Genomic DNA, 14915 nt, shown 5'->3' with positions numbered 1-14915 from the left:
CATTTGATTACTGTAATATTTTGAACACTTGCCTCCCCAATAAAAACAGTATCATCTGCAAATTGCAACATAGAGATTAACAAGTCACCTTCCCTTCCAAACTTGAACCCCCTAAATTTGCCCATGTCAATAGCCTGCTGAAAAAGTCTATTTAGACCTTCTGCAATCACCAAGAATAAAAAAGGGGATAATGGATCACCCTGCCGAAGACCTTTTTCTATTTTAAATTCAATACCAGGACTTCCATTCACCAAAACAGAAACAGAAGCAGACCCAAGACAACTTCTGATCCAATTAATCTATTTTCTACAAAAATTCATTCGACCCAACATATACAGCAAAAAATCCCAACGGACAGAGTCATATGCTTTCTCATAATCTACCTTAAAAATTACAGTTTACGTGACACCCTTTTTAATTGAATAATTTTCACAAAATATAATCCACGTCAGCGTCGTTTGCAGAATCATCATAAATTAAACGGAACCACAAGGCAGGGGCTTATCACTATATATTATTTTCACATTAGGGGCTTATTCCACCCAAAAATTTTTGTAGGGCCTTAACCAAATGACCCCTATTTTAGAGGGACCTCCAACATATTTAAGCCAATAAACTATTATAATTTGTCTCTTTCATCTATGGATTTCTTTATCCGAATTAATTCCTAACGACTTCCATGTTTTCCCAAACCAAATGTTTAATTCCTAACGACTTCCATGTATAGAGATTTTCTGTAATCGTTGTTTTAATTTTAGCTTACACTCCCACATTAAAATTTATAACTAAATTTTAAAAACTTCACCATAACAAGAAACGGTCATGTCAAATTTTGATATAGCCACATGTATAAGGGCCTACATGACAAACTATATCTCGGGGAGACATTGAATGATTTTAGATTTAGACAAATAAATATATAGGTATTTTACAAAACACAATTAGCAACCACCATGAAAAAGAAAAACTTTGCCTATTGTTCCGGTATAGAACCACAGACTAAAGGCTAACCAGTTTGAGAGCAAGCGAAGTAAACAAAGTAAATGAAAATGCGTGAAATGATAGGATCCCTGCCGCTTGGGCGGTCCTTCTTTATTTATAGTGGGGTTTTGATCCGGAAGGACCATGGGTGACCCGGCCCATTAAGTACAGAATATTGATTAGCCCAATTACATACCGACTAGGTTCGCCTATATCAGACCACAAGCCCACAAGACACTGAGGCTTAAAATAAGGCGAGAGTGTCTTTATGAAGCCCACAACTGTTATGTTGATTATCACATAAACAAGACGCAAGGTAAAATGGGCGAACAAACTAAATTTCTCAGACAAAATAAATAATGACCAAATTAATTTGACTTTTCCCTTGTCTCTTTTGATGCACTGAACCCAGCTGTCGAGTCCATTCAGCTGTCGTTTCACTTGCACTTATCATATAAAATTTCCAAGATCATCATTACTTTCCCTGTCATAAATATATCCACCAAATATTTTGCATATATCTAGGAACTTGGAGCTACGTTTTAGCACTGCTCTATTAACACAATCATTAAGAAAGAAATAAACGTAATTGATATCATAAATCACAAACAGAATCCACACATGAAAACTCACACCCTTTCCTAAAGTTTTCGTACCAATATGCCCTCTTTAAATCATGGAAATTAAATACACTCTCTCACATATCCCCTCTTCCGGACCAATATGCCCCTTGAAATTCAAAATCCTCAACAGTCATCTCCTTTCTCATTCAAAACTTTTCAGACTGAAACGTCACCTCCGTCCAATCGTCAAACCATGCGCTTTAAATGCGCGTGTGAAAACACGCGACCATTCCTCCTTCAAATCACCCTTTCACCTTCATCCCCCTTTCTATATAAAGTCTTCCATTTTTACTTTACCCTTACTTGTGCTTTCTACCCTCACCATATACCAGAACAAAAATTCTTTTAATCTTCACTGCTTCCTCAACCTTGGCACTCTCTCGCTACATCCTAGAACTTCCTAATCCAGAACTTGCTCAAGCCCCATTTTTCCAGGTAACTCTCTTTCCTCTTTTCTTGTCTGAAATTTCTGCATCTTACTTCTACTTTTCAACATTATGCATAAAACCTATTTTTATCTTTTTTTTTTTTACCCAGAAGTCTCCAGTTTGAATAACCCAGAATTCACTCCTAAATTCCTTCTCCATCTCATCTCATACTTCTAAATTTTCATTTTCAGGATCAGAAAAATGACTACTAAACGTACCCGTAAAGAAATCTCTACTCCTAGTGCTCCAACTTCTGCAGATTCTCTATGGGTCTCTAGTAAAATCAAAAAACAATTCTCTAAAATTAACACTCCCAAGGCTGTTATAAATTTAATCACAAAGTATAATTTTAGAAAAGACGGACTAGATGCCCACTTAGATATATTACCCTGTGCCCCTGACGAACCATGTTGTTTCGGGAAAAAAGATGAACAAGGGCGAAACTTCACTTTTCTCTTTGAAAACCTGTTTTCTGATCTGAAATATACCCTACCCTTCTCAGATTTTACCTGCTCTATCCTGACTCTCCTGAACGTAGCCCCTACCCAGCTTCATGGTAATGCTTGGGCTTACATAAAAGCCTTTGAGGTCTTGTGCCACACTTTACAAATCCAACCCACTAGCAATAAATTTTTCTACTTCTTTAAAACTTGTGGGCGAAACGTTAGAGGGGAGTACGTTTCGCTCGCTACCGCCAGGGGTCTAGGACTGTTCACCCTTTTCAAAAGCCACTATAAACACTTCAAAGCAAAATTTTTTAAACTTCGCGAATTTGAACCCTGCAAAGACATCTTTTATTATGATGATGGAAGTCCCCGGTTCCCATTCTACTGGACGAACCGGTACGAAGTCATCATCAAGATTTCTGATGACGCCCTGACTCCAGAAGAGCGTGTAGAATGCCAATTTCTATCTGGCTTAGGATTAAACCTTACAGACTTTATGGAAGCCCTTTCTAAAAATGATGTGGGTGCATACATTGGTAAGGCATCCTAATTTACATTCTTCTTCTGATATTCCTATAAACTTCTCTTTTTCTTTAACACTGTTTCTTTTTATTTAATACAGCAAGAATGGCTCGCCTATCAGAGGATGACATCCTCCGTTTCCGCCGTGAACAACAAGCTGCTCGCGAGAAAAGAAATCCGGCGAAATCCATCGCTGAACAAAACACCAGTCATTCCGGCACTGAAACTGACCGCCCCGCCAAGAAAAAGAAGAAGAATTATGAAGCTGCCTCGGCCAAAAACAAGACTCCCAATCAAACCTCTCTGGATCAATTTATGAACAAAAGTGCTGCTATTGATATGAACAAAGGCTGTTCATCAAGCGCTCCGCCCCCCTGCTGGAAGAATCTGTTAAAGGAATTTGAAGAGTTAACTTCCAACGAAGTGACCTCACTATGGGATTCGAAGATTGATTTCAACTCTTTGGTGGAAACAAATTTGGTCTTTGAGGCGGACCGTGAAAAAATGAGGAAGATCGGATTGAGGGAGGCTTGTCAAGCCATGATGACGAAAGGTTTGGAAATTGCTGCAATTTCTAAGATGATTGATCTTGAATCTGCTGGATTTGATGGCCTTTCAAGCGCCAAGCTCATCGAAGAAAAAGAAAAAGAAGTTGAGAAAATGAGAGCCACATTGAAGCTTTTGGAAAAATCCAAAAAGGCTACTGACAAGAAAGCCGCGGATCTGGCTTCAGAGGTTGAAAACTTGAAGAAAACTATTGAAGAAAACAACACTTCCATTCAAACACTGACTGGAGAAAATGAGAAGACAAGGGCTGACCTTACCCAACTGACTACTGTCCACAACCAAGTTTTAGAAGAAAATTCCAACTTGAAAACTGAGGTAGCCGAACTAAAATGTTCTATCTTAGAGCAATTTGAAGCTGGTTTCGCCAAGGCGAAAGATCAAATCGTTTTTCTCAATCCTGACCTGACTATCAACTTGGAGGGTTCAAACCCTTATGCACGTATCGTAGACGGAAAACTGATCAGCCCGGATAACGCGGATGAGGAAGGAGAAGAGGAAGAAGAAGAAGAAGAAAAAGAAGACAAGAATGAAGAAGAAAATGTCAACACCAAAGAAGGGGAGGGAGAAAACCATTAATGACAAGTCTTATTTCCTTTTCCTTTTTATCAGACTATGTAAAAGACCTCCGGTCTCTTTAATTTTCGTCCCTTTATTTCTTCGCTTTTATGTACTGAACTTTTCCCTTAACGCAATGAATTTCCTTTCAGCATTTATATGAGTACTTCACATTTTACTTGTTTTGCCTAAAAAACTACATATGTCATAATTTCTTCGCCTAAAACCTAAAATTTCATAATTTCTGTAACAACATTATCCCTAATTCACCCCAAACAACTATCGCAATAACTAATTCTATAACTAAACATATCATAACTTAGTCATCTAGGTTATCATACAACTTAAAAATATAAGCGTAACTTCACTTAGATATTCAAGTCATCACATAATTTAAACATATAACTTAACACAAATGACATTTACTAACCTTTCACCAAATCAGTCCGCCCTCGTCATTTAGTTGAGTACGTTACCCTCTCATTTTACTGTACATAGTAAAATACTCTTGAGTGAATCTCTTTAAATGTTTTAGGGTCTAAACTTAATCAACTACTTTGGAATCATAAGGCCTTTGTGTACATAACTTAGTCAAATTTTTCATTTTTGACATAGTTACTCATGGAAATCAAAGTCAAAATATTTGATTTCATTAGTATGCTCGCGTGGAGACTTGTGCTTAGTTTGGACAAGCTTAAATCCAATTTAAGACTGTGCTTATGAATTCGTGGTCGAATGCTCTTGTTTTAAGAGACTTACTTTTTTCTCAATTGTCTGACGTCGCCCAATTGATAGACCTTAGTTGATAAGTTTCCGCTATGGGTAAAAGAAATAAGTAAAATGATACGCCCTTGACCATTTTAAAAAGGTTATGCCTCGTTAAAAACTCTCCCGCCTGGGGTAGAGAAAAGAGTGCATACCTGTTATTCATTAATAATTGATGCCTCGTTAAAAACTCTCCGGCCTGGGGTAGAGAAAAGAGTGCATCAAACTTAGTCTTACACAACAAACATAGTCTTAAACGATACAACCAACAAAAGTAGACTTCAACACACACAAACTGAAACAACGAAACATAGTCTTGGACGAACATACACTGAAACAAACTGTACAACACAAAACAGACTGAACGAACCACCCTGCACTTCAACTGTAATAGTAACGGAGATGCTGTGCGTTCCAAGCCCTTGGGACCCTTCGCCCAAATAACTCCTCCAAATGATACGCCCCATGACCAAGCTCTCGCAGAATCCTGTAAGGTCCTTCCCAATTAGGTGATAACTTCGAATCATCAGGCCCCTTCGCCTTCCTGTGCAGAACCAAATCACCAACTTTCATTTGCCTCGGAACCACTCTAGAGTTGTATCGCCTTTCCGACCTTTGTTTTACCATTGCCTGCCTCAAACGAACTTCTGCTTGCGTTTCCTCTGCTAAATTGAGATCAACCAATCTATTCATGTCGTTCTGCTCTTCACTATAAGTCGCCACCCTGAAAGTTACATCTTGCAATTCTGCTGGGATCATAGCATCTACCCCGTAAGTCAACTTAAAAGGCGATTCGCCGGTAGTTGATTGAGGAGTAGTATTGTACGCCCAAATGACCGTGATCAACTCTTCAGCCCACAATCCTTTAGCTTCGCCTAGACGCTTTCTAATTCCATTGAGAATGACTTTATTTGCTGACTCTACCTGTCCATTTGTCTGAGGGTGCTCAACTGAGGCGAAGCGCATCTCAATTCCCATTCCTGCACAAAAATCCTTCACACTCCTGCTAGTGAACTGTGTTCCATTGTCTGAGACGATAGTTGCTGGAACGCCAAATCTGCAAACCAATTTTCTCCAATAAAACTTTTTGACTTTTTCTGCTGTTATTTTCGCCATTGATTCCGCCTCAATCCACTTAGTAAAATAGTCTATCGCAACCAAAATAAATCTGATCTGAGAACCTGCTGGAGTGAACGGTCCCAGAATATCTACTCCCCACATTGCAAATGGCCACGATGAACTCATTGAGCTAAGAGTCTCAGGCGGCGCCTTATGTAAATCTGCATAAATTTGACATTTACCACACTTCTTCACATATTCCATACAATCCCCTCGTAAAGTTGGCCAATAGAACCCTGCTCTGAGCACTTTCGCTGCCAAAGATCTTCCCCCCACATGACTTGCACACACACCTTCGTGAACCTCAAACATGATTCTTTCTGCCTCATCCTTAGAGACACATCTCAATAAAGGTACTCCAATCCCTCTTCTGTATAATTGATCGCTCAACAATGTGTAACGACTAGCCTCGCGAATTTGATCTTTAGAAAATGTCAACAACTCAGAGCCTTCTGCCTCCAAACACTTTTTGATACGCCCCATCCAATCTGAATCAGATGAAGTTAACACCATCATTGTCTCATCCTCTTCGATACTCGGGCTGCTTAAAACTTCCTGGATGACTGACTTATTGTTTCCTGGCTTCTTGGTGCTTGCTAACTTTGATAAAATATCCGCCCTTGTATTCTCCTCGCGCGGAACATAATTGACCTGCACTGTGCCTATCTGCTTTATCAATCCCTGAGCTTTCAATAAATACTTAGCGTTCCGGTATAGAACCACAGACTAAAGGCAAACCAGTTTGAGAGCAAGCGAAGTAAACAAAGTAAATGAAAATGCGTGAAATGATAGGATCCCTGCCGCTTGGGCGGTCCTTCTTTATTTATAGTGGGGTTTTGATCCGGAAGGACCATGGGTGACCCGGCCCATTAAGTACAGAATATTGATTAGCCCAATTACATACCGACTAGGTTCGCCTATATCAGACCACCTATAAATTCTGTAGCTAACAAACCTCACAACCACAAGTAAATTAGTTAGAAAATGAAATCTTCAAAGAGTGCTGCACTTCTCCTACTAGTTAACCTCTTTTTGTTCTCCACCCTTGGCTCATCCTCCGCCCATTCCTATGCAGTATCACCACCCGCCCAATCTCTTAAATCATCCCCACCAGAAGCATCACCTATACCCACTCAAGCTTATCAAAAAAAGAGAAAACCTAAACCCGCTAAATTCACAGAAAAATCACCTACACCTACACCCACCCAATCCCTAGAAACGTCACCACCAAAAACATCACCTATACCCGCTCAAGCTTAACAAAAAAAGAAAAAACCCAAACCCGGTAAATCCCCAGAAAAATCACCTACACCTGCACCTGAAGCAAAACCTACACCCGCTAAATCCCCTGAATCATCACCTACACCCGCTCAATTCCCTAAAGCACAATCACCTACACCCACTCAATCCCCTGAAGCATCACCTACACCTTCTCAATCCCCAGAAGAATCACCTACGTCTGCACCTGAAGCTATACCTACATCCGCTCAATCCCCTGAAGTATTAGCTGCACCTGACCAATCCCCTGAAACACCATCACCTGCACCCAATCAATCCCCTGAAGCACCATCACCAACACCTGCTCAATCCTTTGAATCATCACCTACTCCTTCTCAATCCCCTGAAGAATCACCTACTCCTTCACCTGAAGTATCATCTACACCCGCTCAATCCCCCGAAGCACCATCACCTACACCCGCTCAATCCCCTGAAGAATCACCTACGCCTACACCTGAAGCATCACCTACACCCACTCAATCCCCTGAAGTATCACCTACACCTTCTCAATCCCCTGAAGAATCACCTACGCCTTCACCTACACCCGCGTAGTCCCCTGAAGCACCATCACCTACGCCAGCGCAGTCCCCTGAAGCACCATCACCTACACCTGTCCAATCCCCTGAAGCATCACCTACTCCTTCTCATTCCCCTGAAGAATCACCTACGCCTTCACCTACACCTGCTCTGTCCCCTGAAGCACCATCATCTACACCCGCACAATCCCCTGAAGCATCACCTACACCTTCTCAATCCCCTGAAGAATCACCTACGCCTTCACCTGAAGCATCACCTACACCTTCTCAATCCCGTGAAGCACCATCACATGTACCAACTCAATCACCTGAAGCATCACCTACACCTTCACAGTCCCCTGAAGAATCACCTACGCCTTCACCTGAAGCATCATCACCTACACCCGCTCAGTCCCCTGAAGTCTCATCACCTACGCCCACCCAATCTCCAGAAGCACCATCACCTGCACCCACTCAATCTCCTGAAGTATCACCTACACCCACTCAATCCCCTGAAGTATCACCTACACCCTCTCAATCTCCTGAAGAATCTCCTACGCCTTCACCAGAAGTATCACCTACACCCGCTCAGTCCCCTGAAGCACCATCACCTACACCCATTCAATCCCCTGAAGAATCACCTACACCCACACCTGAAGCATCACCTACACCCGATCAATCCCCTAAAGCACCATCACCTACACCCACTCAATCCCCTGAAGTATCACCTACACCCTCTCAATCTCCTGAAGAATCACCTACGCCTTCACCTGAAGTATCACCTACACCCGCTCAGTCCCCTGAAGCTCCATCGCCTACACCTTCTCAATCCCCTGAAGCATCACCTACGCCTTCACCTGAAGCACCACCTACACCTTCCCAATGCCCTGAAGCATCATCACCCACACCCGCTCAACCTCCTAAAGCACCATCACCTGCAACTAGTTGTCCCATCTTGCAATTGGGTGTTTGCTCGGGCTTGTTGAACATATTTGTTGATCCACATAACAAGAAGCAGTGTTGCTCTCTCCTCAGTTTTCTTACTGATATTGATGTTGCTGCCGTGTGCCTATGCCACTCATTCAGGGCACGTGTCTTCCATATCCACATTGACGTTGTAGTTGCCATGCGCACCATACTAAAATGTTGTGGCCGCGACTTGCCCTCAGACTTCCAATGCATCGTTAATTAATTGCAGCATGTGCAATATTCATGTATAACGCATGCATACTATATATTGTATATCTTTATTAATCACCAATAAACTTATATATATGTGTGTATATATATATGTGTGTGTGTGTGATTATTAAGCATGTGTATTAGTAAGTGATTATCTTGTAACTTGTCTGTTGTGAGCATTTATGTTGATATACATGCTCATATTTTTTTTTTGATTCATAGTTTTAAGGGAAGCATTTTAATCCTATACTATATTATTTTTTGTGATTATGGATGAATAATATTTAGAATGATGATGCTAAATTAGGGTTTTAGGTTTAATGGCTTCTGGTCCTTCCTAGTTTCATCTTGAACTTATAAAGCAGTTTATGGTGGCTAGGCCGGCCATATCATTTTCTTCCAATTTCTCCCTTGTTGCAGTGGTTTGAACCGCCGTTAAAAACTATCTTTTTTAGTCATTTTTTATGTATTCCGACAGAAGAGAATTCATAGGTAAATCTTAAATTATTATTCTTACGGAGGTATTTCTGTCACTATACCGTATAGTGACGAATAGCAAACCATCGGCATAGCGAATTAAAAACTATGAAAATAATTTCTATCGGTATAAGTTTTTTGGACTATACCTACAGTTTTTTTATCAGTTACCAACAGATTTTTTATCTGTTATCAACGGTTTGCTACCGTCACTATATGGCAAGTTTTTTTGTAGTGTACAATTCTGATTTCCTACTTTTCTTTTCATAATTTTGGTCATTTTTGTTTTATGTGAGAAAGCAAAAGGAGACCCTACGCTAAAAATCAGTTTTAAAGAAAGAGACACAAAGGCATGTTACATTGCTTATTTATGTAAGCGATTTAGATTGAAATGTCATTCGCGGCGCTTTTAAATATCTCATTAAAGGCTTAAATCCTCTTTTAGTCCTTGAAATTGTAAAGGGAATCAAACCTGGTCCATGTAAAATTTTCACATCAAATTGGGTCCCTAAAATTGTTTTTTTAATCTAATTAAGTCATTTTGCTCAATTTTGACCAGTCAACGGTTCAGTGGCAAGCCTAGTCAGCTATGGATGGCCACGTTGACTTTTTAACATCAGTTTTAATCCCTTGAAAAATATTTTAATCAATTTTAGTCCCGGTTGGCATGATTTGTGTTTTCCTCTGATTTCCTAGGTTTTGAAAGAACAATGTGAATATAATGAACATATAGTTTTTTTAGGATTTGAATTTATGAGAGGATTTGAGTTATGGGGGAAGTGGAAGAAGGTGGAAGAGGAAGAAAATGAAGGTGGAAGAACAGGGATTAAAATTGTTTAATTTTTTTTCAAGGACTAAAATTGATGTGAAAAAGTCCATGTGGTCATCCTTAGCTGACTAGACTTGCCACTAAACTGTTGACCGGTCAAAATTGAGCAAAATGACTTAATTAGATTAAAAAAACAATTTTAGGGACCTGATATGATGTGAAAATTTTACAGGGACTAGATTTGATTCCCTTTATAATTTCAAGGACTAAAAAGTTATTTAAGCCCTCATTAAATAGCGACATAATATTTTTAGTCATTCAGAAGACAAATGATATTTAGTGACAGTTAAAAATAGCTGCCGCTAAACATTATTTTTCGATGGAGATACTAAAATTAAACTCGTTTACATAATCAATGACTAATTTGTCCATTAACCATATATTTTATGTTCATATGTTAAATTCCAGGCAAATTTTTACATGTTGTTTTGTGAGAGGGGGTTACAATGTTGTTTCTCTATTATCCAATCAATGAATGCCATGGTGTAAATGAGTTGCCTTGTCATTATAACTTTTGAAATTTGAAGTCTGGTCCCTCAACTATTTGTATTGTGAATTTTATATTTATATTAAAAAAAATTAAATGTTTGTTTTATGATATTCAAATTGGGGGTAAAACAACTTAATCTGTTTATTTCAAAACAAAAACAAAACTTAATATATTTTTTGTTAAAAAAAAACTTAATTTGTTTTCTTCCAAAAAAAAGGCTTAAATATGTTGGGAGCCCCTATAAAATAGGGGTCCTTTGGTTTAAGCCCCTACAAAATTTTTTCTTGGGAATAAGCCCCTAATGAGAAAATAATATATAGTGATAAGCCCCTGTCGTCAACTTCCGTTAAAAAATATATGAGTCAGCAAACGGAGCTGACGTGGACCTTTGCCACCTCATCAAGTGGGCCCACAAGCTGCTGACGTGGAAATGAGAAGAGAAATATGAAAATGCCAAATGTGGGATTTGAACCCAAGACCTAGAGCATAATGGGCAACATCCTTCCCACTAGGCTACAAGCTGCATCTTTAGTATAAGTGCAAAATTTAATATATATCTTATTTAAACTGAAGCTGCTAATATTTCAACCAAAAATTTAAAAATGTCCTAAGCATGATTTGAACCCAAAACATAGAGGTTCATGGAGGAGGCTCTAACCACTAAGTCAATGCCTAATTTATGCATGTATTTTTAGCGCAAAACTAAATATATATTTAAAAACAAACTGATAATGCTAAATAAATTTGATGTGGTAGTTCTAAAAATTACATTTTTAGGCTCTTATACGCTCTTATATAATGTATCAATTGGAGTTCAAAAAAATATAATGTATCAATTTGAAACAAAATAAAATATTAAATGTAAATAGAAAAACATATTTACAAAACTTTAAAACGTAAAAAAGTTAAATCTTACAAATTTATTAGAGTTCATATATTGACTTCTTTTAAGTACTAATGAGTATATATACTGAAAGAACAAAATAATAGTTTTTTATGATTTAAGTGGGGTTGAATTCTTGTTCTTTTTTTTACATAATATATATATATATATATATATATATATATATATATTGTTGTGCGCATGAATAACAAAATGAGCTAGTGGCTCAATTGTAAGGACATTGAGTATGATCCTCCATGTATGGTGTTCGAATCCTGATTATGGTGTTTTTAAAAAAAATTGTAAGTTTAAATGAGATATATATCAAATTTTGCACTTGTATTAAAGATGCAGCTTGTAGCCTAGTGGGAAGGATGTTGCCCATTATGCTCTAGGTCTTGGGTTCAAATCCCACATTTGACATTTTCATATTTCTCTTCTCATTTCCACGTCAACAGCTTGTGGGCCCACTTGATGAGGTGGCAAAGGTCCACGTCAGCTCCGTTTGTTGACTCATATATTTTTTAACGGAAGTTGACGGCAGGGGCTTATCACTATATATTATTTTCTCATTAGGGGCTTATTCCCAAGAAAAAATTTTGTAGGGGCTTAAACCAAAGGACCCCTATTTTATAGGGGCCTCCAACATATTTAAGCCCAAAAAAAAATAATAATAATCTGTTCATCTTCTTCATCGATGGACCCTCCCCATTCTCCATGTCCATCATCATCATGAACCACAAAGTCTTATCTCATCAGCCCCATCCCTCTCTTTTTTCTCCTTTCATTGCCAACCCTCTACTTTGCAAGTTGCATCCATCAGAAACGCTCCTTGTCTGCTTTTGTACGAGGGAGAAGCAAACCTAGGTAGAGATTTTTCAAGGATCCCTGTCGAAACTAAAATTGGAGGTTGAAGAAGGCAATTGAATGAAATTAGTCCCATAAAACAGCGAAATCAACCCACAAACCCCCAATCTATAGCAACTCTTGAAGCACCAGATCTGCACAAATGGGTTATTCCCCTTCTTCTTTTCCAGTCACTGCGATCACCGCCTACGACCTTTGCTTCCGCCGCTTACGACCTCTCCTGCGACCAGGAGGTCCGGGACCTCCATCGAGCAAGGCATCCACAGAAGTTGAGCCCATCACAACCTCTCCTCTTCTCCAGCCTTGCCATCGTGGATCTGTGCGAAACGGGTTGCTTCTCAGACCCATCATGATCTGGGTTTTGATCTGAATTTTTGTAATTTTGAGTTTCAAACAACGTTGCCATTGGTGGGGGTGGTGGGGGCTTGATCATTGTTATTGGCAAAAAGTTGGGGATAAAATACAAATTTTAAGAAGTTTAGGATTCAAACTTGGAACATAGTCAAACAAATGACATGACATTTTAGTCCATTAAGCATCTTTTTATTGGTCATTAAGTGGGGGGCATGGCTGTTGTTTAAAACACAACCAACATTTTTAAGTTTGCCTAAATTCCAAGCAATCATTACATCAGTGAAGTCACCAAATGTGTCTGTTAAGATCTCACTCTTGACTTAACTTAAAGAGTCATTTTATGCCATCATATATAACAATATTGCAATAAATATAGTTAATTAACAAATTTTAAGAACGCATTCATCATTGTGCAAGATAGTTTTTTTTTAAATCGCTCAAAATAAATTGAATTATTTTTTATAAGGTTAAATCCATTTTTCTAAGCAATAACAAACGCATCTAATACCACAATGTGTTGGTTCAAGTGGAAGAGGCTCGAGTCTTGACTCTCTAAGAATCTCTGGCAAAATAGCCCCGTAACTTCGGGATGAATAAATTCGATTTTGAGGGATCTCCACTTTAGTGTAACAGTATTTCAGGAGATTAGTCTCTCACATATCGAGTATGAGGTCGCCCTTGCGCCACCACCACTTCCACTGGGCGAAGATGTGATAATGAATGAAATCACAAAGAAGCGACGCAGGTGAATAGTGTCGTTCAATGCACGCTTTCACCTTCGAGAATACGAGCTTATCAAAAAAAAAAAACTTCGAGAATACGAGGAATCTATTATTTAAGGAATCAGCTAGCTACCAGGTTTTCATAATTTTCTTTGTTTTTGTCGACGATTGTTAATGGGTTGTGTTCGTATTGCAAGAACATGCCACTATCTCAGAGAAACTCACAAACATGTTGCTAGATTGAGCTTCTTGATTGTGTGCCTCGTGTAGATTAAGGACAGAACAGCTTGTAAATTGCAATGTGCACTAGAAACCTTCTTTGTAGTTGAGTTTTAAAAATTATTGAGCATTTTCTTTACCAGTTCGATTTCATAACAAATGTTGCAATTGCAGAATAGTATAGATTGTAACTGGAATCTCTGTATCTGATCTTCCATTGCTTAAATTTGATGAAGTGTGCTATGTTGGGATATAGGTGTATATTGAGGTCTGATGACAGGTTACTATGTTTGAGTATCAGCTCACAAGTCACAAATATTGGTGTAGACTGTAGAGCTATTGTTTGTTGATGATCTCGGGTCGCTGAGGTCGTGGGATGTTATGTACTATTATGGTGCTGAATTAATGACAATATCAGCAAGGTTGATATATAGGACACTTTTTTAGATTTCTTAAGGTTGGCTGTTGTTGTAAGGTTTTAGGCCTTGGAGTTGGCATATTGTAATGTCTTTGCCATTCTCATTGAGGTTGGGAGGCTGATAGACAAATTATAAGATGGTTCTGTGGCTGCAACTGGGGGCTGAACTATAGAGGTAGGAATAGGATGCTGGTACTGTGGTTTCAATCATTAAAGTTACATTCAGTAGTATATGTTTGCAAGTGAGGGCCCAGAAGCCTTCTAGTTTTTATCATGTAATTGCTGCCCCTATAGATGATTTGGATGAGTTGCTGGGTCTGATCCCTCTGACTGCTAAGGAATGTTGAAAGAGGGAGTGATCTAATCTAGCATGGTACTGGAATTTTGGGACTTTCTCTTTGTTGTCATTTTTTGTTTATCTCTTTGTATTGGGTTTGAAATACCCCTTTACTTCCTTTCAATATATCTTGGCTGTTAAAAAAATGCGTATACTTTTATATGAGTTCTGATTTTACATGTCCCCTGGATATACTTTTATACTTTTATAACATTCTTCATTTAATTGGTTTATTTTTTAAAATGTCAACACATTTCTCACTAGTTAAAAATTGTTGAACTTTTCAAAATATAAACCAATCACATAAAGTGTGTTCGAAAGAGTGTTCAAGAGAATGT

General features: G+C 38.6%; 1 protein-coding gene across 1 annotated transcript; it reads left to right on the top strand.

Moving 5' to 3' along the window:
- Positions 1 to 2974: 2974 nt before the first annotated feature.
- On the top strand, positions 2975 to 8991 carry LOC130725685 (uncharacterized). The gene is made up of 4 exons (XM_057576893.1): positions 2975 to 3014; positions 3101 to 3882; positions 7276 to 7773; positions 7837 to 8991. The coding sequence occupies exons 1-4, from the start codon at positions 2975 to 2977 to the stop codon at positions 8989 to 8991; spliced, it is 2475 nt and encodes an 824-aa protein (XP_057432876.1).
- Positions 8992 to 14915: the final 5924 nt, after the last annotated feature.

Source organism: Lotus japonicus, chromosome 6 (genome assembly GCF_012489685.1).
Source record: "Lotus japonicus ecotype B-129 chromosome 6, LjGifu_v1.2".
In the NCBI taxonomy this organism is placed as follows: Eukaryota; Viridiplantae; Streptophyta; class Magnoliopsida; order Fabales; family Fabaceae; genus Lotus; species Lotus japonicus.
Note: the sequence above shows the minus strand (reverse complement) of the source record. Positions and strands in the feature narration are given on the sequence as shown.